We start from the raw sequence: 27,153 nt of genomic DNA on the forward strand, positions 1-27,153 counted from the left end.
ACGGGCCCCCCTCCCCCAAAAAAACCTACCACAAGGGCACACACATGACGTTTTAGAAATTAAAAATCAAATTCAAAATGAAGGAAACAATTTGTAAGTCACCAACCTTTGTTTAAATGTTTCTTGTTCATTTAAACTCAAATGTTTCATCTCAAAAAAAAAAAAAGGACCATAGTCCTGTGAACCAATTATCCAAATCTCCATCTAAATTAAAAAAAAAAGCTGACCTTTTAACTTATGTGAAGAGTATGAACAGGAGCTAGTAGTATAGTAATACTCTACCTGAAACAACTCACCGCCTGCTTTGAGAGCTCTTTACTATGGTCTCATAAAGCTCTGCAGTTTGGCTCAAATATCAAGGACCACCCATTTAACTTGCATTGTTAACTTGCTATTATAATAACTTTCTTCTCAGATTCATCAAAGAAGGAGAGGGGAAGAAAAGAATTGCTATTATAATAACTTTTTTCTCAGGTTCATTTGCCTAAAAACTTCTTTCATAAATGCTTGATCATGCTTTTGACTTGGTTTTCTAGTAGAGAGCACAATTATATAATGAACTTTTACTTTTATACATTTACACTAGGTACTATGAAATTTTATTGGATCATTTGACTAGAGTTAACTGTTCTGATATCATTTGCCCCATAACTTTTGAACCTTATTTATTAACATAATAACATCTGGTAATATTTTCAATAGCGATTATTCAGGACTTCTTCTTAGCTTGAGTTATACATATTCCGTCTTTCAATTGCAATACAAGGACTTGAGTGGAATGATTTTTTTTTTGTCTTTACCTAGATTGAGTATAATGACCGGCCGAATGCAGTGCTTATCATGAAATCAAAGAAAAATGCAGATCTCGTGATCAAGTCCGTGGACTTAGAGCCAAGTTAACATGCTTTTCAGTGGCAGAACATATAGCATGAATAAATTGTATGCTAAAGCCCTTCCAACCTCCATTTCAAAATTGTTAGCCATGTGAGTCATAACTAATAAGCTTATTATGCAAATAAATATTTCTTCATACTCCCATTTGTACATTTGTTATCATATCTCTATTCTGTAAGTTTACTGGTCTGGAGGACTATTAATGGACCTTTAAGTGATTACATCTGGTTTAATTCTCATAGTTTCTTCTGAATGCGGAAAATTTTATTTGATACTTTCAATTAACTATGGTGAACGTGTGAGTTTTTGATCTGTTTGATTATTTATTTATTTTTTATTCTTTACTAGCATTGTTTGAGTTGCTAGCCGCTAGTTGCTGGTTCTGATCCTAGTCAAGTAGAGCAGATCCTACTGGTGGTGTTTAGTTTTATCAGAATCCTAGGATTTAAGGAGTTATGCTATGCTTTGCTCTGTTTTATTTCAGTGTTCGAACTTTTATAGTACTTAAGATTAACAATTAAAACACATTCACTAGCTGGAGCTTCTTATTTCATTCTATACTCTCATCTGTTTTTAAGAAAAGAAGGCCCTATATATTACTTGTTGCTTATCATAATCCTTGTCACTTCTGATTGTATGTGACGAGGCACATTTATTGCTTTTTCCTTGGGGGCTGTTTGGTTGCTTTCCTCCATTTTCCAACTCCAACATTTCTTCACTTTTTGGTGTTTCATTCACTTTCACGGAAAATTATTTCTTATGTTTGTTTTGTCAAAAATATGGAGAATAATTGCTTTCCACCACTTTCATTTGTTTGGTTCAACTTGAAAAGAAAAGAAATTAATTGATGTATGGATAGATTCCCTCATTTTCTAATGTTTGTTTCAAACTACAAAAATGAAGAAAATTTGATTGTGGTCACCATGGTGTGATTACCACCCATATAAGACAAAATCATTGGCAACAAAAAATGAGGGGTCAACTTGCTTTCCATCACACAAAAGTGTGAATATTTGAGGGAGAAATTTCAAATCATTTAATAACGTGAGGGAGTAATTTGCAAAAATATTTAAAGATTTGAGGTAGTAATTTGCAAAATGTCCACATATGAACATTTTAGGGAAAATTTTAAAAAACTTTAAAGACTTAGGGGACTCAAAATTAACTTTGAAGACATAACATGCGCCCTGAAATCTGTAGAGAAAGGTTCTATTATGCTCAGTTTTGATCTATGTCGTCATAATATGCTTCGCCATGAAATCTAAAACAACAATGTTGGTTGCATGTATTGCCTCGCCAATTGATTACTAGTATAAATTTTGGCTGCATACATTAAAAAAAGATCATCATCATAGCTGTGCCTATAAACATGAAAATTGTGAACAATTGAAAACTCAGAGCTCAAAATTAGCACCCATGAAACAAAAAATATACCACCATCTATCTGATTGAGCTCAACCTGAGCATAGACCTCTCAAAATAAGAACTCATGAACGGAACATAATTGCCTTCAACCTGAATGAGCTCAACATGAGCTTATAATCATGTAAATTCCTAACAAAAGAGAACTCAAAAGCTCAACAACTCAGAAAACCAAATGGCATAGCTCATCAAATAATATGCTCAAACTGAGCATGTATGCGTGATTGAGCTCAACTTGTGCATATAATCATTAAAACACCAAATAAAAGAGAACTGAACATGAACCATCAACATGAAAATAGCAAACCAAATAAAATCAAATTTGAGAGCTGAGAACCGAGTATAAACTACCCAAAATTAGCATAAAGTACCAAATATAAACCATCATTGTGCTTATTGATCCAACCTGTGTATATAAACACAAAAATCGTAAATAAAAGAAAACTCAAAGAGCTCAACAACTCAGAGTTAGCACCCATGAAGCAAACACTGTCCATCTGATTGAGCTCAACCTGAGCATATACCAAACAACATAAGCACTCATGAGCCGAACATAGTTTTCTTCAATCTGATTGAGCTCAACATGAGCTTATAATCATGTAAAAACCTAACAAAAGGGAACACAAAGAAATGACTCAGAAAACCAAATGACATAACTCAATCTAATAATATGGTCAACTGAGCATGTACGCATGAATGAGCTCAACCTGTGCATATAATCATGATGACACCGAACAAAAGAGACCTCAACATGAACCATCAACATGAAAACACCTAACCAAATAAAATCAAATTTGAGAGTTGAGAACTGAATATAAACTACATAAACATTAGCACAGAGTGCTATACATAAACCATCATTGTGCTTATTGATCTAGCCTGTGTACATAAACCATCATTGTGCCATACATGTAACCAGTAGCAAACCAAGACTGAAACCAAATTGGAGATCAATATTGAAACCAATACTGAAACCAAATCAACATCTGCTGGAAATTCAGAAGGCAATACTCGCTGGAAACCAAACAAGGCTGAAACTAAGGCTAAGACCAATACAGAAGCCATCCAAGACGCAAACCAAGGCCGAGACCAATACTGGTTGAAATTCAAAGGCAACACTGACTAGATATTCAAAGGCAAGCACACAACTGAAACCAAAGGCTGAAACATTGGTTGGAAATTCAGATGGCAAGCACACAAAATATAATGTAATGCACTCAATTGGCTGTAAATTCAGAATGCTTAGCAACAACCCAACATTGACTGGTAGTTAGTAGGCAAGCACACAACTGAAACCAAACCAAGGCTGAAACCAAGGCCGAGACCAATACAGAAGCCATCCAAGACTACATCGGATATGAGAGAAGCAAACTGAAACCAAGACTCGAACAACCCAAGTTTGAAATCAAGTCAGAAACTTAATACAATTTATAGAAAATGTGCTTAGAAAAAGACCATTTTCTTCATTATCTGCCTCGCCATAAAGTTTATAATAGCAATGTTGGCTGCAATTATCATAATGACCCTACATAATAAACATTGTCATCATGGATTGCCTCGCCAATATATTATTGTTATAAACTTTGGTTGCATATCTTAAGAATATTCCATCATCATAACGCATAATATGCATACCTCTTTAATTCCATCATAACACATACATGGAAGTTATGCATATGATTATGCAGGTTGAGCTCATATGACAACAGGCTCAATTCTTTGTTTTGTTTGACAGTAGACTAACAGAAGCAGATAATAGGCGGGTTTTTCATACATTCTGATATTTGGCCAGCAACTAAAGGTTGTTAATTCAACAAACAGAACATTCATATTATTATACCTAATATCACCTTCAAAATATTAAGCGATTTGAAAAAGTTAGTATTGCAAGTTAACCACTACAAATTTCCCTTAAATATACCTGATAATTTTTTTAGTCACCTTGTAAGACACCAATAATTCAGCAAAGAATCAATCTTTTATCAAGTTATAACAAACCCATCGGTGTTCGTGAGGTACAGCAAACCCCCATCCCTAACAACCCTAATCGTCGACCCGATAAAAACCCCGAATCACTCCCAAACGAATCCACATCCACCAAAACGTTAGAACTTTATCGTAATCTAATAATCTAACAACCTAGCTCATCAAAACGTTAGATCTTTGTCATGCTATTCAATCATTCAAACCACAACATATAAAAGTTCACAAGAACCAAAAGCTAAAATATCGAAAGCATGCAACATCACAAAATCCAGATCGACATACCGAGCTTGGCAGAATCCCAAAGAGGCTGAGCCCTAGATTGGAACGAAATGGCGGCAACAAAAGAGGCCGAGTCCTAGATTGGAAGCTCAGCTTTGCAAGGCGGGAGGGAAGGGGAAGGAGGAAGAAGAATGAAAGGAAGATGGAGTTCCTCTTTGGCACGGGAGAACGAGGAGGAGGCAGGAGTAGGCGGCAGGAGAAGTAGCAGTAGGTATTCTTTGGCGCAGGAGAAGGAGAAAGAGGTTGGAGAAAGAGGAGGCGGTGATTGTAAACCCTAAACTTTTCCCCCTTTTCTCTTCGCTTCTGTGCGAGAAGATGATTTTCTGCGTTTTTTTGGTAAAATCGGGAGTCTGGGGGCGGAAAACGGAGCGAATAAAAATCCATCGTGGCAACCACTTTTTGTTTTCATTTTGGGGAACCAAACATCAGATTGTGGGGAAAATATACAAATTTTTCCTGTGCCAAGAGGAAAAAGAGGCTTTTCTTTCACTTTCAGGTCTGTTTTGTGCGAACCAAACAGACCCTAAAAAGAACCTGCTTAATTTACATGTATCTTTCTGACATTTTTTAAAGTGGTTGGGTTTCTCAAGTAATGAGAACGCTGTGAATACTGTAACTCCTGAATGCATGGATAACTTTCTTGGATTCTTAAAATGTCATTATTTGAATGGAAAATGATTTAAGGACCCAAAATATGGGACCAAGGAAGGAGACAGGTGAGGTGTCCTCTCCCTATTGCATAATGAGTTGGCTATACCAACTTATTATGCAATAGGGAGGGGACACCTCACATGTCCCCTCCATTGGTCCCATATTTTGGGTCCCCGTAGCAACACTCTATTTGAATAGTGTCCTCTAGCGTATTAGAATTTGTTCCTTGATGTTTCCTAGGAAAAGAGGAAGCTGATGTCAAGTTTCTGAAGAGTAACCCCAACATCTAAAGACAAAACTAGGCCAGCTTTTGTTTCTTCTTTCTTTAAGCTTTACTTCACCATAACCTGAGAGACCAATGACACAGGATAACCATCAACCTATATCTAAATATACAAATACTTCATCCATATCCCTTTAGGGCTTTAGAATATTTCCTTCCAGTTGATGAACATGTCAAGGCTTCTTAAATAGGACATCATTTATTTTCTAAAAGCCATCATATTTAGAGATTAAGCTTGAAGCCCCCTTTTCTTAGACTTCCTGATGGATGCTCTACCCAAGGTTCCACGCAACTGTGTTCTTCCAATGGCTGCTGTAGTGAGCACAGCACCATCTAAAACCGATCGAGCAATCAAGAAGGAAGAAGAAAGGGCAATCTCCATTACCTATCCTGATCATGAAGACTTCAGCAGAGAGTGCAAACTTGATGTGAATGATTTGACATGGATGGAGACAATAAAAAAGAAGCTTAATGAATCGCACCCCGAGACTTATCAATTTGCGCAGTGCACTATCTTTAGAGTCCCTCGAAATATTCGGCGTGGAGACCCCAAAGCTTATGAGCCCCTCGTTGTGTCTATAGGCCCTTATCACTATTGTAGTTCACAAAGGGGTACTCGTGGTTCTATGCAAGAACACAAGTGGCAGTGTTTAAGATACCTGCTTTCTAGACATAGATGTAGAGAAAGAGAGAGCAAGATTTTGGAGAGATGCTTGTCACAGTTGAAGGCATTGGATTGTGAGGTAAGGGGTTGCTATTCTGGAACTTTAGAGTTTGATCAACACAAGCTTTCTTCAATTATGTTACTTGATGGATGCTTCATTGTACATATCTTGTTAAGGCAAGTGCTTAATGAGGAGGAGGAAGAAATTATCCACGGCCCATTGCTAGGACTGCGATGGATATGGAACTTGATAGTGTATGATTTACTGAAAGTCGAGAACCAAATGCCTTTCTTCGTTGTCCAAATCCTGTTTGATATATTGCAAACTCCTGCAGACAAAGGCATCAATCTTCAAGATCTTGTGCTCAAACTCTTCCATGACATCCATCCTAATAAATCTGTAGCATTCACTTCGATACCCAGAAACAAAATCCATCACTTGCTTCATCTCTTTCATTCAACTCTAATTCCTTCAACAGAACAAATACATGTGACAACTCCACCGGAGTGGATCCCTTGTGCATCTGAGCTCAAGTTAGCTGGAATAAAGTTCAAGCAAAACGAAGCAGCTGAAAGTTTCTTAGATGTGTCATTCAAAGATGGCTTAATGGAGATCCCTCAGCTTCGAATTTACGACTATACCTCCTCTGTCTTCAGAAACCTCATTGCCTTTGAGCAGTGTTATCCCGGCTCAAAAACTTATATCACCATCTATGCTGCCTTCATGGATTGTATCATTGACACTGCCGAGGATGTGAAGTTGCTTGATTTGAAAGGGATTCTTGTGAATAGGTTGAGCACCGATGAAGTAGTGGCTGATCTCTTCAATCAGTTATGCAATCAGATACACTATGCTTCCGATATGAATTATCTTGGAGATGTGTTCGTTAAGGTGAAGAAGTACCATGAGTCGAAATGGCACAGATGGAGGGCGGGGTTGATTCGGGACTATTTTAGCAATCCATGGGCAGGCATTGCGGTTGTGGCTGCAATAGTACTTTTTTTGCTGACAATCGAGCAATCAATTTTTGATGCCCTTTCTTATTTTTACCCTTCTTAGAAATTGTGCGTGGACCGTTTGTTCTCTTCCCATATTTAAGTTTCTTCCACCGTGTTAAATTTGAAGAATTTGGATATTAAGCTCATCTGTTTTGCGTCAAATACTGTTCTTTTGTGGTGATAATATCCCATTAACGCTCAACGTGTGCAATAGGTTTTACAGTTTTTTCTGCTATGGCAGATTTGTTGCTACCATCATAATTCTAAGCTATAATCACGAGAATCGTATAATTGTATGTCTTTGTCAACTCTTTTCAAACTCTTACCCTTCTCGTTCGCAGCTTTTTGGTCGATCCTTGTAGCGATTTCATGGTCTGTCTCGTTTGTTTCCTAACCTGCATCACAGTTGGGGAACATTTTATGCAGATACTTCATACCACAGGTTTGGGATATGTGAATCCTTTATCGTTCCTTAATTTTGGGGCTCAGCTTATATGCATGTCTTTATGAGCACATGGAAGTTAAAAAAGCATGGCCTTCTGACTTTTCTCGCCTCATGAAGGTTTACGGTACCAATAGGCCCAGTTATCTCTCTTCGTATTTTCGACTGATTTGTTCTCACCTTCAAGTTTTTGATGCGCAAAAGCGTTCATTTCTTATGTTGCTGTGGTTACATCTCTTGTTATTTTCGACTGATTTGTTCTCACCTTCAAGTTCTTGATGCACAAAAGTATTCATTTCTTATGTTGCTGTGGCGCTGGGTTTAGACTGTGTGCGAATCCAAATAATGTGGTCTGGGTGATTAGGTATGGTGACTGGAGTAAACAACTGAGTTCTCTTGTGCGGCTGCAATTATGATCAGAGCCTATATATCGAGAGTGTTCTCTTTGAAAGTGTTGGATTAAGAGTTTGCTTAGGTTGTAAGCTGAACTTATAACAACACTGTATTATGTTTTTCTTGTTTGTGCTCTTCTTTGTTTAAAGGGTTTTTACATCAAACCATCTTTACTTTTACTCAAATTGCTACTTACTATCTTTAAAGTTTTTCTTTTATTTTTTATTTTATCAACACCACCTTTCTTGCTAACACGTCTGCAATGTCACACCTATTGCAGTTTTTAGCCAAAAAAACCTAAAATGACCATTTTACCTATACTAAGATAAGTGCTTTGTATTTATGTCCTAATTGATTATAAATTTAAGGTGTCAACCTAACTTCTCAAATCATAGCCCAATTTCAGAACCCTAATTTCCAATCCCTAGACTCTAACCTCATCCAACACCTCCCACACCCCCCTCCCCCAACCCCCAATCCTCCTCCCTCCTTCCAATCCAAGAAAAAGAAACCCAAATCCTCCCTCAAACCTTAACATCACCTCCCCTCAATTTTCCCTCCTCTCACGTTGATTTGGGGGACTAATTTCAAACTAGGATGATTTTGGTGGTCTAATATCAAAACTTAAAAGATTTGGGGCGCTAAAATTAGGAAAAAATATTTCTTTTTTTATAATCAATTGGACATGTGCTCTCCATGTGTTTGGGGTGAGGGTGTTTTTATCATTTCACGTGTTTTTTGGGCTAAAAATTGCAATAGACATTATGTTGCAAACATGTTAGTAAGTAAATATGGTATTGATAAAAAAAAGACTTTCAATGTGGTAACTAGCAATTTGGATAAAAGTAAATGTGGTTTTGATGTAAAAACTCTTGTTTAAATGGTTGTTCTCTTCTTTGTTTAAGACACTGCCCCTAATAGATCCACGTTGTGGGGTGATCAATTGACAATGATCTGCTCCTCATCATGGATCTCTATGGTGGGAAATTCTCTTTTCTTCAGATATAGAAGTCATCTTTAGTTTGTAACTTGTTTTAAACAAGGGGTTTTTCTATTTTAACCCAAAGTTTACTCCTACTTATTAAAAAACTTACTCAATTATATAAACATTCACAAACCTAAAGTATCCACTCATTTTAAAACCCAATATGTATAACAATCTTTATAGCCTTAAGAGGCGATTCTCAATTCAAGAGGAAGGAAAACAACATTAGCGTAAGTGTGACCATGATTAAGAGCATCACCGGCAAGAATGAGGTGAGCCACGGGCACCATGAGTGCACTACCCACAACATGTCATTATCGTTGCTGAGAAAGAAGTCGGATTTGACCCTTGTATCCAAGGTCCGATGCGGACTCCTTAGGTACTTTCTGACTAATCTGCAGGACGTCTTCCTCAACACTAAGCTCTTCATCCTCTTCCATGCCATCCCCCTCATCGTAGTCGCTCACTCCTTCAACTTCTAGGCAAAGTGCAGCACTTTATGCCGAAGCGTTGCACTTTATTTGAAAAGTATATCTCTTTATGAAATTGTGTAGCTATTTATGCTTGAAGTGGAGCTCTTTAATGCTAAAATATAGCTCTTTATTATCTCTGAAAATTCTAAAACTGAAATAACCGATCAGCATTTTTCTAAACAATGTAAATGTATGATGATGTATTATATAATGTTTGATCAATTTATTCTATAACTGACATGTCTACTCTCAGTCATACAATTTTTGAGAAAAGTGTAGCTCGTTATGCTGAAGTGTAGCTTGTTATGCTAAAAGTGTAGTTCTTTATTCAATAGGATAACACTTTACACCTTATACCTAAAGTGTAGCTCTTTAATGCTAAAGTATAGCTCTTTAATGTCTTTGAAAATTCTAAAATTGAAAATAAACCGAATCAGATTTTTGCGAACAATGTAAATATATGACAACGTATATAATGTGTTGTTTGGTCAGTTCTTTATATAACTGATAGGTTCACTCTCGTTTATACAATTTATGAGAAAAGTATAGCTCTATATACTAAAGGTAGCAGCTTATTATAAACATGTAGCTGTTTATACAATAATATAGCTCTTTATGCTTAAAGCATAACTCCTTAAAGGTGAAGTATAGCTCTTTATTATCTCTAGAAATTCTCAAACTGAAAATAAATTGAATTAGTTGTTTTGAACAATGTAAATGTATGATGGAATAATGTGTTGTTTGAACAATTTTTTATATAACTGATGAGTCCACTCTCATTTATATGATTTCTAGGAAAAGTGTAGATCTTTGTAAAAGCATAACACCCTTATTATAAAAGTGTAGTTCTTTATGCCTGAAGTGTAGCTCTTTAAAGCTAAAATATATCTCTTTATTATCTCTGAAAATTCTATAACCAAAAATATATCCAATCTGTTTTTTCTGACCAATTTAAATGTACGATGATGTATACAATGTGTTGTTTGAACAATTCTTTATATAGTAGACATGCCCACTCTTGTCTATACAATTTTTGGAAAAAGTGTAGGTCTTTATACTAAAGTTGTTGATGTTAAATATCACACAGTCAAATAAAATAACAAAGTTTGCAAGGGGTCGCTTTCTTCTTTGACTTTATGCCTGATTCCGGACTTAGGATAATTGAGAAATCTGCACATAAAGAATCATAAGAGGACAGAGATAAGTTTCCCTGTGGTACCTCCAATGATCAAGTCAGTTGATAAACTTGAGCTTAAGTGGAGTAACGGAACTATGTATTCTTGTTAGAGATGATGATCTCTGAGATTTAGGTTAGGAGGAGAGTTTAGATTGCGTACCGCCAGTTATAGCGAATAACATATGTATTTATAAGGGATGCTGAGGGTAGATTGGTTACTTCGTGAGTATGCAATAAGGCGGTAGTGAGGCGGTGAGGAGGAATGAGTTAGAAAATAAGTCATCATTTGCTCCGCACGTGTTGGCTTGTGAGTAACGGGAGATCACTTCGGTAGCATTAGGAGCCAGCAACCGACAAGTCTTCGAGACAGTTGAGGACGAAGACATAATGATGACCATCAAAGATTAAACAATGTTAAGAAGTGACACCTATGCTGATGAGTTTAAGATAAGGGTAACCCTTTAGCTTCGTCGAGAAGCATGGTCCTTAGGGTCATATCTTTGAGTTGCTGACTTTCATGTTGATCGACACCGCCTTTCGCGTCGACTCAGGAGTGTCGGCCTGTCCGACTGGTTAGAATGTCATCTTGTTTCAGCTAATAGCCGCCTCTCAAGTTGATATAAAGATGTCAACTCGTCTGGGAGGTCAGGATCTCTTATATCGACTATCACTGCTTCTCGCGTCGACACGGGAGTGTCGGCTTATGGGGTTGGTTGAGATGCTTGACTTATCAAGTCATATATTCGTGGAACAGATATGTCCCATAACAATTAGCCCCTTTTACTTGGATTCGGCTTCAGCCGAATCCGAGTAAAATAAATATGATCAAAGGACCAAACAGGAAAAGAGATAGTTTTATTTAAAGAACTGTATTGTATGACATCAGCGGACATCATCATAACTGTAGCAGGGCTGCTCTCCTGGCAGATTATGGGCTTTTCAAGGTAAAAGAGAGTGAGCACGCTTCGTCTTTCTTGAGAATTTTAAATTTTGAGGATAGGTCCTAACCATAAGAGGTAATGAATCCAATGGCTCAAATCCTGACAGTTGTAAGGTCGGGTTTCTTTTTATTTATATATAAAATCACCATACCCCATTATTCTCCTTTCAAATTCTCTTCTGATTAACTGTTCCTCTCCTTCTTCAATCTCTCTTACCCTTTTGCTCGCTCTTCCTGCAACTATCCTTTTGTTCCTCCATGGCTTTAGAAGCGGCTGGTCGTCGAGATTTTCTGGAAATCATTCACTCCAAAGTGACCTTGTCCCAATTGAAGATGATGTCTAAGAAGTATGATATCCCTGCAGGATATGAATTACTCCTTTCGACTAGTTTAGAGGCTGTTCTCGACCATGTGCCTGAGCGACATCCTCTTTACTTGAGGCATATGGAGTACGGCTTAAGATTACCTCTACCCCCCTTTTTGAAGCAACTATTTGAGATATTAGGGGTCTCGCCTACGCAGATAAAACCGAATGCCGTAGCCATCGATGTGGCATTCGTGGTTATATGCCATTGGTTGGCAATAAGGCCTACTGTAAAGATATTTGCTCATTTGGTGGCCGTGAAGGTAAATCAAAAGGAGCCCCATTATCACTTTCAAATAATGGGAAAGTTCAAATTGTTCGGGATTCACACAAGGATTGGAAGGAGATGTTTATGTGGGTAATCGGGGATGATTTAGAGATGCGTTGCTCCGAATGGCCCGAGATAAGGAAAGATGCTCTTGCTAGAATCGCGTTGTCTTTGGAAGAGAAAAATCAAGTTGATTTAATCAAGGGATTCGTAGGCTCCCGCCATTTTGACGATCTACTCGATAAGTCAGTCTTACGCATGACCGGGGTGTTAGTTGTGTCGGTGGCTCCTCGAGATATAGATAGGGCTACGGTTCTCATTACCGGATCGAGGGAGATGGCTATGATGCCTGCAACGAGGCCAGTCGATTCCCATGGGGAACCATCTATTAGGCTAGTTAAACGCCTTCGTGAAGATTTTTACCCTTTAGGGACACAGTCGGTTGGTGCCGAAGACTTTGCTTTCCTCATTCATAGGAAGAGAAAAGGAGAGTCAGGAGGAATGCTACAAGCGAGGGAGGAAGAGAGACTGGCTGATGTCGTCCTCTCAGGCGACTCAAGGAAGAAACCGATCTTGAAAGAATCATCTGTAGCCCCTCTAGAAGAGAGAACCGAGGAGAGGATATAGATCGGGGAGCAGTCGTCGGGTCGTCATTAGGAGTCGACTCATAGGGGAAAGGAGCTAGCTTATGAAGAGACGGGTCCTTCTGTTGGTTCGAAATATCCTTTTCCCCATAAATTCTCCGACATAGAAGAGGGAGAATGAGACAAGATAAGAACGTGCCTTATCGGTCTTTCTTCATCTGGTGCTAAGTATGGGATGGAACCCGCACCGGAGTTCTGCTATGAAGCTGAATGACATCTCGATGTTCGGGGGACCGTCCTCAGATCTCGCCGAATTCAATCTAGGGCGATTAAATATTTCCTCCTCCCAGAAGAAGAGAAGTATTTGGAGAAGGTTCCCGATCTAGGTCTTCATCAGGCTCTTCGTAGTTATTTTATCCGAGGGGCCCTTTTGGAAAATGAGCTATATGGCTGAATAAAACATATATGGATTGAATACCATAAGCTTCTTGGGGAGGCGGAGTTATTAAAGGCCAACGAGAAGACGGGTCAACGACAAGCTGTCAAGGGATCTGTTTTTGACACTTCTGAAGTCGCCAAGCTTAGAGAGAAGTTGAATGAAGCGCTTCAAGAGAGGGATCAGGGTGAGGTACTGGATCGAGCAGAGAAAGAAGTAATGGTGCACGCTAAACATCAGTTAGATGAAGAACATATAACTATCACAAAGCTCCAAGAAGAGGTCAAACACTACAAGTCCGCACCCATGAGCGAGAAATTATGGATAAACATTGTTAGGATATCCTCGAAGTTTATCACCAAGATATAATTGACGCTTATCATGAAAGCTTGCTTGGAAAGACGGAGGTGGCGTTAGCTTGCAAATATGGATACGATCATTTATTGGCTCAGCTCCTTGCCGATCTGAAAAGTGTCTCCAATCGCTTTCGATATCCCTCTATGGTCGCCAACTGCTTAAGAGAGCAGAGGAATTAGAAGCGTTAGGAGGAGGATTTGACCCTAATGAGGCTAAGGATAATGCAGATGAAGAGCAGGGCCAATCGTCTCCTTCACCGCTTACTCCTAAAAGTTCCCCACCTCCGACTCTAGGAGCTAGAATGGGTATTCCTGAGGTTTTATAGGAATTCTTTCATTGTCATCTTGTAGATCTCATAGTTTGTAATACTTGGTCAATGAATAAAAAATATTTTATTCTCCTGATCTTTCGAAGTCTCAAAACTTTTGTCAAATGAGTTATCTTCTTTGTAAACTTGGGGGAATTTGCTAACTATTCCGAACCGACTGATAGTGCCTCTCGAGCTGTCGGAGAGCGTGTCGACTAGTCTGGTCGGTTGAGATGTTGGCTCACTAGATTATTCTTCTCTTTATTATATATTTTCAAGAGGTTTTGACCGTTGTTATCTGATATGATGTAATAGTTTGTCGGTTAGCAGAGATAATAATGACGCTCTTGATTCTTTAAAACGGAACGCGGGACCCTAGGTAGGATGTGACGTTTAAAATTTTGAAATTCAAAAACGCATGGGGTTATGGGTTAAATCTTCCCCGTTCATCCCAAAAAGTGACGACCATCAGGATAAGTCCATCTACCGGTTAAAAGATATAAAATAACTTTGCGAGAGGGGGAGAAGAACACTCATAATTCATTCTGATCTTCATAGTACTTTTCCTCTTCTTCAAAGTTTTCTTCTTTCAAAGAACTCGTTATGGCTTCTCAAAGCTTTGTCGCTGGTCGTAATGAAGAGAGAATTAACCTTCTTCATCCCATTCATTCAAAAATCTTTGTAGGGAATTTTGAAAGATTCTATAGCTTGTATGATATCCCTAGGGATATCAAGTTGATGGTTCCTTAGGGAGACGACCCAGTATATCACTATGGTCCTAATAGGGCGCCATTATACTTGGCCCATCTTGACCAAGGACTTCGACTGCCTCTCCATCCGTTTGTAAAGGAGGCGTGCAGTGTCATGGGGATCTCTCCCTCTCAACTTGCCCTGATAGCAATGTGGATTCTGATGGTTTTCATAATCATCTACTTCCGAGTAGGTGTTCTGCCTACTCTGAATTTGTTCGGCCATTTGATTGGCATTAAGTAAACCAAAAAGGATCCGTATTTCCTCTTTTTCTATACAAGCAATTTCAAGTTTGTCTCTAATGCTCCAGAGTCCAATAGGGACTAGAAAGGACATTTCTTGTGGGTTGAAGGAGCTGAAGAGATTCTTTCATGTTCAGATTGCCCTGAAATCAACAAAGATGTACTGAAACCCGGTTTTCTTGATTCTGAGGAAAGGTGACAACTTGGGAAGATCTAATCCTACTTTGGATCTAGGGAGAGGAGCAACCTCTTCGACTCGGTGTCACTTTGGGTGATGCTTATCTCGTATGTCTTGCCTACCGAGACTGATCAAACTAGGACAAACATGTTGGCGCTTCCTCTTGCTGGAAGTCAGGAAGCAAGATCTAAAGGGGAGGAGTCAGGGTCCACTGCTAGGCCCCAAAAGAGGCCGAGGGGATATCTAAACCCTCAAGAGACATCCGACTTAAAGTCTCGGATGAGCGAGCTGGCAACCCAGCTAGTGAAGAGTGTAAGCAAAATAGAAATTACCTTAATTCCTAGCAAAGAAGCTCAAATCTAACAAAAACCATTAATATCTCTCAAACCCATGTTCTGAAGCCCACCTGCAAGATTGGACATCTGTAATCGAGAGAGTGTGAGTGATTTTAAGGGTTTCGTACCAAGTGATCGAACCTATTTTTTTTTAAACAAGAGAATCAATCAATATTTATTTTTTTGACCCTACAAAGAGGAAGAATACTAAGAGACTAGTGACTAGATGCGTCCAGCAATCGGCTGCAACACAAGTCGCTGAGGTGCCCGGAGTTAGCCCTGTTGCAGAACAAGGGCTAATAGAAGAGCAGTCGGGTATTCAAGCCAGTGAAGGGGATAAGGTCATTACTAGAGATCTCATTATTCCTCTGGCAGCTGCTACGGATGCTAAGGCTAGTGATGAAGTCATCGGCCTGGAGGTCGAGTCAGTGAGGAAAGTGGCTGAAGAAACCGCACTCCTCCCTGTGCCTCATGCGGTGGAGACTATCGGGGTCTATGAGATCGGGGAAAGGGAGGAGGGTGGCTGGCCTTTTCCTCATTGGATTTCGGAGGTCGACTCCTAAGATTGGGAGAGAACCAAGGCGATGCTAGCAGGAGTGCCACTAGGCCCTTGTTCACCAAGGAAAGAACTCTCTGAAGGTGACAAGTTCGTCATGCCTGCGTATCTTGACAAAGAGGCCTCCATTCTGGAATCTCTCTCGGCTCCAATCACGGTCGTTCAACAATTCTCCCTTCCCAAAGATGATAGCATCTTGAAGAGGATGCCAAGTTTTGGCTTGCATCTAGCTCTCAAAGCTCATTTAGTCCAAGGCGCGCTGGTGGAGCAAGAGTTGTATGAGCGACTCAAGTACATGCATGATGCTCCACAGAGGTGGCTATCGGAGATAGAGAAGGAGAAAATGGCCAAGGAGGAGGCGGGGAAGAAGGTCAGTGCCTTAGAGGCTGAGCTGGACAGCATTGAAGCTCGCTGGCGCCAGGAGGTGGATGCCAGGGAGAGAGTCCTCGAAGGGCTTCGGTCCCTGAGTGATAAGCAGATATCTACGATTAGAGATCTGAAGGGAAATGCTGCTCATCACAAGAGGGAGATCAATCGTCTCTAGCGAGGGATTAAAGAGAAAGACAATCTTCTAGCCACTCTATCCAAGGAAGCAGAATTCGAAAGGGGCCAAAGAAGAGCAGTTGAGGAAGTTCGATCGAGTCATCTCTCCATCGAACAATTGAAGAGCGATATCGAGAAAGAGTAGTTGAGTTGTCAAGCGTCTATCACCATGGTGAAGGACTTGAAGGATAAACTCGCTCAGTTTGACTCGCCTCAATACATGGATCAAATAATCAAAGATTGGCGCCAAAGTTCTATAGGGAACGCCGAGATGGCCTTAGCATGTAAAGCTGTGGTCGATTACTTCGCCTCCTTGGTGCCTCCTAGCTCACATCCTCCTATCGATCGTTATTATCCTTCCCCAGTCTCCTGCTGTCTCGATCTTCTAAAAGAGTTCGAGGCGAGGGGAGGGGGACTTAATTTAATCTTGGGAAATGATAACGAATTTTTAGATGGCGCAGAGGAGGAAACTACGGTTACCCAAGAAGCTGTCGCTCCACCCCAAGGAGCTTCCATTGGCGGAGATAGTTGAGAACTTGTAGTGCCCTTTCACCATTTTCCTCCCCTCTTTTATCAAGCCTCATCAGGCTTTTACTTATTGTAATAGAAATTTTTCTTGAATAAGAATCCACTTTCCGTTGTTTCTTTAATTAACTTATTATCAATGGTTTTAGTATGGTTGTAAATAACCAGTATTGATCTAGGAAGAATCTATCTTATCTTGAGTTTATGATGTTTTTATTAAGATAGATTTCAGAAATGCTTAGAACCCAATTGTAGGCTGTCTAAAAATCACAATAGATAGCTTATTCAAACAAGCTCCGACAACGGAGGTCACTATCAGACGACTTCCCAATCACTGCATCCGTAACTCCACAATTGCCACAAATGCGACCTCACCTCTGAGATGATTGATCTTGATGGCTGTGACAACAGCATGGCTAATATCGTAGCAACTATTAGAGATGCTGATGAGCAGTGGGACGATTTCAGAAATAAAAAGTTGGACTCAGTTGGTGAGTTGCTTGGTAGAGAGCTATGGGCGAATATTCATCTTTAAGACACTATGGATGTTGATTCCCGTCTAGCTCCTACAACGAAAGCTACAATCAAATAGCTTTCGGGTCGATGATCGAAACATATAGTCGAATAGTTGCTTGGTAGAGAGCTATGGGCGAATATTCATCTTTAAGACACTATGGATGTTGATTCCCGTCTAGCTCCTACAACAAAAGCTACAATCAAATAGCTTTCGGGTCGGTGATCGAAAGCGGCAAATAGAGGACTTTTCACATAGATCGAGAAAGGTTACAATTCAACGACACTTCCGACAACTGATGAAAACTCTATTCAGCAGTCTTCACAATCTACAGTGAAAGTTACAATCTGACGGCTTTCACACCCCACAACAGCTAAAGCCAGGATTACTGAACAACGGTCCTTGCAACGCTCTACAGAAGAAGTTACAAGTCAAATGGCTCCTTCTGAAACGCGGATGTCATCCCCGCGTCACCAAGTTGGAAATGAAGGCGACCCTCGCGTCGTCAATGCACAAGCCAAACGTGAGCGACCCTCGCGTTCAATGGTGTTCAACCAACAGCGACCCTCGCGTCGTCAATGCACAAGCCAAACGTGAGCGACCCTCGCGTTCAATGGTGTTCAACCAACAGCGACCCTCGCGTCGTCAATGCACAAGCCAAACGTGAGCGACCCTCGCGTTCAATGGTGTTCAGCTAACACCCAACTTCGCGTCTCAATTCAAAGAACACGAAGTTGAGGTTCTGAACGCCAGATTGGGCGTTTGACTCACTCAAACATGAGTCGAACGGTTCCAAAACCGTTTTTCCCACGTCCTGAGGGATTTTCGCCCACATAGGAGTGGATATAGGAGTCAGTTACAATCTCCTATCCCCCTATAAAAGCTGAACAAACCCAACGGAGTAAAGGGTTGGATGATCAGAATCTAAACCAGACGAGTTGGTTAAAGGGGCTGGCTCTTTAAAAACTAAGGGGTGAGTGGTTGGATTTTTGACATCTGAACCGCACAGGTTGGATTCTCAGGATCTCAACCACTCAGGCTGGAGATTTTCAGTTCTCAAACAAACTCGACAGAGTTAAAGGATCGGATTTTTGATAATCAGATCAAGGGTTGGATTCTTTATCATCAAAACCACTCAGGTTTGGAGATTCGGCAACAACAGCAACGAAATCCTTGGAGATAGGATTTTTGAATTAAACTCAGAAGATCAAATCTGAGAGGATTCTTCGACAACAGAAAAACAGCTTGATCCTTAACCGAATTTTCGGTTCCAACAACTCTATTCACAGAGTTCAAACTCGTTCAGAGTTCTTAAACTCATTCAGAGTTATTCATAAAACTTTCCACGAAAGTTCATCGTTCCCACGAGATAAAGACGGTCGGATCGTCAACGGAGAGCAAGTTCGACGCAATCAATCGAAGGAAGCACTCCATCGCTGCCAAGAAGAACCCAGTTTTAAACAAAGGGGAAAATCAAATTCGTTTTCCTCTCTTTTGTAATCAAGTTGTAACCGAGATCAAAGGAATCAAAGTCACATTTTCTTTATTCTCTTCTTTACAATTTTATCTACATACAAAAGATGGCGACTCTGCTGGGGAATAGCTTTTCCGACGATGAAGTGGTGGCTCAGTCTGACGTCCACCTCTTGGGAACGACTGTAGAAACTCTCGTCGTAGAGTTTGATCAGGCGAAATACGAGGAAGCAATCTTGATCTTCAATAAGCTTGACTTGGTACACTATGCGGAAGAAGCTTGAACTTGGATCTTCAACTGAATTGCATAGGCTTCACTCCATAATTCTGCCAACCTCCATTGGATATAATCGTGAATACGCAATTCCATCCATCCTCCAACTCGTTATTTGCTTAGAATAAATACTAAAACATAAACACTAGACAAACAACATTAGAAGTAAATTATTTGTTAAACATCATCAAAACAAGAAGGCCAACAATCTCCCCCTTTTTGATGATGACAAATAATTTACAAAAAGGATATATGCATGAAAGGAAATGAATATACAAAGTATAATATATCATGCATATAAACAAGAAAGAATATACTCACAATGTTTCTCCCCCTTTGACAACATCAACAAGGGGAAAACAATGAATGAAGAGAGCGAAAGCTCCCCCTATCAATATGCATGAGTGAGTATAAAAACAATAATAGAAAAGGGAAGACTCCCCCTATCAAAATGCCATATGGAGTATATGAAATGGAGACCAAGGAAAAACATGTGAGCAAGCAAAGATGAAAATATGCTAAATATTACTCACATACAAGAGGATAATGAGGACACATATAGATATATCATTTATGAAAATAGTATCTCATTAACACAAAAAATATAAAAACCATATAAAAGAATAGATTTATGAAAAAAAAGGAACATGAGAATCATGCAAAAAGTTTTCAAATAAAAACAAATCAACCAAAAGAAATCATAAATCAAAGTTTAAATCCAAAAACGATGTTTGATCAAACCACATATGAAATACATTATAAGACACGAATAGATGATCCATAAGCACAAACACATAAATATCATCATATAAGTGAAATATAATGAATTCAAAGCAATAATTCAAAATAAAATCTTTAATAAAAGAATTTCAAGAGAGGCAACAATATATCAAGCTCTTAAGCTTGTTCCAACCCATGTAATCATTCTAGTATCAGGTAAACATGATTTGGGAATAAACACCCAATAAACCCGGAGGATTATATAAACACAAACCTCTCATCAAAATCAAAACCAACAATCATGAAAACAAAAGAATTAATCAAAGAAAAAATTGTTTTCATATTCAAAAATTTCAAAGCATAATTTTCAAAACCAAGAAAAAGAAAAATAAAAATATTAAAATTTTTGGTTTAAAATCAAATTTGTTTTGGTACCCAAGTATTCTTGGTACCAAATAGTTTAGAGACATGACCCTTATCATTTAAGCTCAAAGTCCTAGGGTTATGAACCCGTTTGGGCGCATATGGTACACTAGCACGGTCAAAACAAAAATTGTACACATGACCTTTCCGATCACAATAGGTGCAATGAAGAGGGTTAAATGATTTGTGTTGACCAAGTGGGCATGCACGGGAATCATTTGCAAATAAAGATTTTTTTTAAATTATTTTACAAATGAGAAACATCATTAAACAATGGTCTATTTTGAACATATTACAACTTAAAAGCTTTTTTGCATATCATAACAAAATTTTGCAAGATGTCCAAACCTACCACAAACATCATATTTAAAAACATGTGGTCTACTAGAAACATTTGGCAAAATTGATTTTCTTTTTAAATCAAAACAATGTTCGGCCAAATGACCAAAATGACCACATATATCACATTTAAACACACTAGCATGCTTATGATGAGCATGATGAGTTTGTGCATGTACATGTGCATGTGATGAAGAAGCCTTATGAGATGCACAAGAAGTATTAGTCTTAGAAGATTTGTGTACATCAGAGCAAAATTTAGCAATGTGGCCTTTACGACCGCAAATTGAACATTTATAAATTTTGCTATAAATATGTGCATAGTGAGTGTTGGATTTGAAAGAATTAACACGAGACTTTACACATAAGTCCATAAGTTTCTTATTATTAACAATGCATGTTTTAAGACTTGAATCTAAAGATGAAATGCGATTTTTAATAATATTCAACTCATCATTAGACATATGTGCATTAACATTAGACGTAGAACATAAATATTCATTTATAAAAGAAGCTGTATCATTTTTTATGTTCTCTATTTCTAACATGGCATCAATCTTAGCATGAGATAGGCTAGCAATTGATGAGATCAAATTTTTATTTTCCAAATTTAATAAGTCATTGTTTTCTTTAAGCATAATATTTTCTTTTGTAATGACATCAAATTTGGAAGCTAGCTTCTCATGATCGGATTTTAAATTATCATGCTTGCCTTGTAAATCAATAAAACTTTATGCAATTTGTTAAAGACATGCAATAATTTTTCACTAGCACAAGCAAGTTCATCATTAGGTAAATCATTAATAGATTCGAACTCGCAAACCTCACTAGGGCTATCGCCTAGTGCTCGTGTGCATGAAGCTCCTTTTGAACTTGAAGCGGGATCCTCTAAAACTTGTCGGATCGCCTCCAAGTCCCCTTCTTGTGCTTCAATAAGTTTTCATAAGGTGTAAGCACTATCAAAATAAACAAACTTATTAGAAATAGAAGAATCAAGTGCATTAAGCAAATATTCTAACAAAATCTTGTACATAATAAATAATCTTTTATCATTTTTACACCACTTGAATTTTTCCAAAGTGGGCACAATATAAGCACCATCTATAATTTTTTATAAATCAAAATGTTTACATCTAACAAATAGCTTAAATCTAACACACCATTGGGCATAGGAGAAATTATCTAAACAAGGAGCAATATTAATGGCATAACCTAAACTAGATGCATCATTCATATCCATAATGTATATATGCAAGCAAGATACAAAAATCAAAAATTGGATTAGCACAAAAAGATAACTTGGATTTTTAACTCAAGTCGATTAGACCTTAAATAAAAGAGCACCAAGCTTTGATACCAATGGTTAGACCCTAAAGGGGGGTGATTAGGGTCTTATGCTAATCTAATCCCGATTAAATACCAATTAAATTTATATTGATTAATTTGTTCTTGCTAGAATTATATGATATGGATATGAACAAGAATGATATGAAAAAGTACAAATAAAATATACGCTAAGCAAAACACAAACACACGATATGTTTACGAGGTTTGGTCGCCACGACCTACGTCCCCGCTCCTCACTTTGAGGAGATCTCCACTATCACAATCCGGTTTGGAAGCCGAAACTTCTACACACTCGGTTTACAAGTTTACCGAAAACTCTCACACAACAAACACTATGCAATCACACTCTACACCCTCTCAAGTATTGGAACTAGACGTGTCTCTCTCAAGTGCTCGGATACAACCTCTCCCTAGGTTCGTCAACCGACGCCACTCCTCTTGGGACGATCCCCGACTCTCGCCACACACTTCTCTCGGTGTACAAGTGTATTACAAAGTGAATCTCACAATAAGCATAATTATAATAAATGATTGTTCTCTAATATGGATGAGAACACAATGAAAGCTCACACTTAATTGTTACAACTCTCACCAACCCAAATATACAATGTATACAAATACAATAAGCTCAAGTGTGTGTGTGTAAACAATGAGTGAAATCAAATCAACTAAACTCAATTGAAAATACTAGCTTAATGAAAATGATAAACAACAAAGAATTAATACAAAGCTAGTATTGGGTTTAGAAATTCTTCTCTGAAAAACAAGATGGAGAGATGGATTAAAATGAAGCCCAAGGAATGTAGATGATCTCCTCCACTTGTGTAAAACTTCTTCACAAACAAAACTCTTTTAAACAAACACTAAACAAACTTAAACCCTTGTTAAACTCTTGTTTAAAAACTTCTTGAATTCTAAGAGAACTGAGATCAATGGGGTATTTATAGCCTCCCAAAACCTCAGCCAAAAACTCCAAACAAAAGACCAAACAGCCCCAAACAACAGCTATAGGAAATAGCCGTTATGAAATGAAAAGTCAGTGTGGCGCCTAGAGGGGAGTGATTAGGGTCTTATGCTAATCTAATCCGATTTTATGCTAATTAAAACTAATTCAAATATTATTCTTGCAATATAGATATACAAAGAGTTAAGTGCACGAATATGCAATATACACAAGGTGATATATCCTAGCAAAGAGGTATACTATATGATATATGCAAGGATATGCAAATACAAGGATAACATAAACAAATGATATAGTGGATGGAATAAACAATGAGAGAAAGGCTATAAAGATGAACAAATATAAATGTGCTAAGCCAAACTCAAACAAGCAATATGATCATGGAGTTCGGACCTTCTGTCCTACGTCTCCGCTCCCCACTCTCGGGGAGAAATTCACTATCACAATCCGGTTTAGAAGTCGGAACTTCTACACACTCGGTTTTCTAGCTAACCGAAAACTCTACAACTCACACTCTTGCAAACCCACTCTACACCCTCACAAGTGTTGGACCTAGCCGTGTCTCCCTCAAGTGCTCGGTTACAACCTCTCTCTAGGTTCGTCAACCGACACCACTCCTCTTGGGATGATCCCCGACTCTCACCACACACTCCTCTCGGTGTACAAGTATATTACAAAGTGATCTCACGTTTAAGCATAATACAAAGAATGATTGTTCTCTAATATGGATAAGAACATAATGAAAGCTCACACTCAATTGTTACAACTCTCACCAACCCAAATATACTATGTATACAAATACAATAAGCTCAAGTGGGTGTGTGTAAATAATGAGTGAAATCAAATCAACTAAACTCAATATGAACACTAGCTTTAATAAAACGATAATCAAATAAATAGATGTAAAGCTAGAAATAGAGTTTAGAAAACTTCTCAATAGATCAAGAGGTGGAGGGAGAATAGTTGGATGCCCAAACACCAATAGATGATCTCCTCAAGCTCTTGTGAAATTGATTTTACAAAACTCAAACTTTCAAATGCTTAAAAGCTTCTTAAACACACTTAAACAAAACTAAAACCCTTGTTAAAACTCTTTTAAACTTGGTTAAGAAACTCTCTTGGTTTTTTTACTAAAAGAGGAGAGCAATGGGGTATTTATAGTCTCTCAAAATATCAGTAAAACCCAATAGAAAAGACTAAAAAGCCATCAGAAAACAGCTAGAAAAAATAACCGTTGGAACTGAAAAGACAGAGCGGCGGTCGACCGCGAGCAACAAAGAAACATAAAAGGCTCTGAACAACAGGGCGGTCGACCGCGACGGTCGATCGCGAAAGTCTCTGGACTACATTAATGAGTTTCTGAACTCATGGCGGTCGACCGTGGCGGTCGACCGCAAACTGACACTAAGAACATGTTGTGTAAAACTGTTTTGCTGACTTTAAAACACTGTTTAAAAATATCAAATAAATTCCAAAAATTATGAAACTTTGGAAAATGATTGTAGATATGATAATACACATGCTACAAAAACTGGTTTTCTAAAAAGACTTTCCAAATGAGAAATATCATTATTTTACAAAATAGGCCAAAACATGAAAAAGTAAACATGTGAATTTTGACATTTTGGCTAAACCATGTTTTGAAACTTTACAAAATAATTTTATAGACTTGAGAAAAGATGTAAACTATTGTTATGAAGTCTATAAATAATGAATGTAGTATTTTATCAAAATATACATATAATGCACTAAAACATGATTTCATTGAACTAAATAAAATTGATATTGATAAAATCATATTTATGTATATAAGTATGAAACTAAAATATGTTTTCTAATTATATTTAATTGTTTCATAGTAAAACTTGAAAACTATCAAACCAAAACATATATGTGTAAGACCCCGTAGATTTTGAGTATGTATATGTACATCAGTAATGAGGTTGAGTGTGCAAGATTTCAAATCATATGCAGCAGAGTCCTAGTATGCAGTTTTGAGTCCATGAGTCGACTCATGACAGTCATGAGTCGACTCACGAAATCGAGTCCTGTTGTCATTTAGTCTCTGTTGAGTCGACTCATCATATTATCCTCTCTAAAACCCTAGGCGTTCTTGGTGATTTTGGGACGTTTCAAGGGATTTTTCGGCAGTTTCTTTTGGATTGCAGCGAAGGGGATTGTTCATCATCACTTCTAAGGTGAGTAACATCTCGCCCAACCCTTCTCCCATGTTTTTAATAATTTATAACTATTTTCCATAAGTTTTATTGAGCATAAGACTTATTTTTCTAGTATAAATCAATATCCTTGTTAGGGTAAATGCTAGAAATCATGTATTTCGGATTTTGAATCCCCACCAACAAGCTTTTGATGAAAACTCAGATCTGGAATTTTATTTAAAGAAATAAAATATGAGTTTTACTTTTGATTAAATGCTTTCTCTCATGTTTAGGAGTTAAAAGTTAGGTCTAACATGCTAGTGTTCGTTTCTCATGCTATATATGAATTTATCACTGCCTTATAGTCCAGAATTGATAGTTATGGAGGTGAAGATCAGTTTAGTGGGAGTATAGAATGAGATGGACGAGTTGCAGTTGTGAAATATCCAGTTATCAGCCCGTGAGTCGACTCATGACAGTCATGAGTCGACTCATCAGGTTGAGTCGACCCATGACTGTCATGAGTCGACTCATAAAGTCTATCCCTGTTATTCATTAGTGTCTGCCGAGTCGACTCGTCAGTTCACGAGTCGACCCATGAGACATGAGTCGACCCATAAATGAGCACGAGTCGACTCATCACAGAATTTTCCAGTTTTGTTTGTGTTCTGTTTAATCATCTGCTGTATACCTATAAATGATCATATATACAATGTATATAGATATATATATATATATGTTCGAGGATATTGTCTACTATTCTTGAACTTGGGGTGTTGCCTTGCTTATCGGATATTTAATTGCAGTGATCTTGATTTTTCCCTGTACCTGTAAGATGACAATTGTGGCATAGGCTTAGATCATCATAGCAGAGCATGTACATGAATAAGACGTGTATATCCTTCTATGCACAGTCCTCGTGTTGGACTATAATCCATTACAAGTCCTCGTGTTGGACTATAATCCATTAGAGTCCTCGTGTTGGACTATAATCCATTTCAAATATGTTTTAGATTTTTGCTAAACCTTGAGCACGTTATTCAACCAAGTTGGGTACACGACATATCATATGAGTCTGGGACATGATTGCTACCTAGGCTGGACATGACATTTATTGTAGCCTTGACATGGTAAATTGTATCGGTAGAGATGGGTTCTGTTTTCTTTTCCTTTATTGTTTTCTTATGCTAAACCTCGGGTGTAGTAATTTAGGGATTTACATATTTGAAATACAAGTATATACATGAGGGTTTCCTTGTTTGGATTATTTCGCTCGACGTACCTATGCTCGGATTGTAATTTCCTAAGTACTAAAACCCACTATCGTTAGCATAAGTGATTTATTTATTATGTATTAACTGTATTTTCATGTACAACGAGGCCCTATCCCTTGGGTTGTTGTGATGTTGCTCGCTAGCGCTTTGACGCTCGTTGTCCCTCCCCCTTTCAGGTAACGAGCCAGGCGCCCGGAGAGTCGCGGGTTGACGCGATGCCACTTTAGCTTCAGCCATCTATTTTAGTTATATTTTCTTGAGCTCCACTGTAGACTTCTGTTTAGACATTTGAGAGTTTATTCTAGAAGTTGTAAGTTGTGTGCCTTATTTCTCTTGTCAGACATTTGTATTTGAGACTTGATGAGAAACTCCAGTTTATTTATTTCAGACATTTATTTGTACTCCAACATATTAGATGGTGAATATTAATTTGATCCTCTATATTTCATCAGTTGATTCTTGTATAACCTTTTACTTGCTTTGTACTACACCTGTTGTTGATTCGCACTAGAGAGATAGAAATTGTGATGGTGAAACATGTTATTGCACGGTGTGGTGCATGGCAGATTTGACATTTCTGGTTTCACCTCGGACTGCAGCCTTGTGTGAACCCAGGGGCGTCACAATATGTAT

The 27,153-nt window shown here is 38.2% G+C and overlaps 2 protein-coding genes across 5 annotated transcripts in view; both read left to right on the forward strand.

Annotated features, from left to right (window-relative positions):
- LOC109850136 (putative uridine kinase C227.14) overlaps nt 1–1,147 on the forward strand; it is an 8,298-nt gene extending 7,151 nt beyond the window's left edge. For 2 of the 4 annotated variants that reach the window (XM_020420068.1, XM_020420066.1), the window contains exon 11: nt 805–892. Coding sequence is in view for 2 of the 4 variants with exons in the window: in XM_020420066.1 (XP_020275655.1) it covers nt 805–809 (5 nt within the window). In the remaining 2 variants the exon portion in view is untranslated. Of the gene's footprint in view, nt 1–804 lie in introns of all 4 variants that reach the window. The other 2 variants (XM_020420067.1, XM_020420065.1) reach the window with 2 other exon arrangements.
- On the forward strand, nt 5,552–7,448 carry LOC109850774 (UPF0481 protein At3g47200-like). Its single transcript, XM_020420845.1, has one exon. The coding sequence runs from the start codon at nt 5,779–5,781 to the stop codon at nt 7,237–7,239; it is 1,461 nt and encodes a 486-aa protein (XP_020276434.1). The 5' UTR covers nt 5,552–5,778; the 3' UTR covers nt 7,240–7,448.

This window comes from Asparagus officinalis, chromosome 7 (genome assembly GCF_001876935.1).
Source record: "Asparagus officinalis chromosome 7, Aspof.V1, whole genome shotgun sequence".
Lineage (NCBI taxonomy): Eukaryota > Viridiplantae > Streptophyta > Magnoliopsida > Asparagales > Asparagaceae > Asparagus > Asparagus officinalis.

Coding starts and splice junctions, on each gene's coding strand:
- LOC109850774 (XM_020420845.1), top strand. CDS start 5,779: ATGGATGCTCTACCCAAGGTTCCACGCAACTGTGTTCTTCCAATGGCT.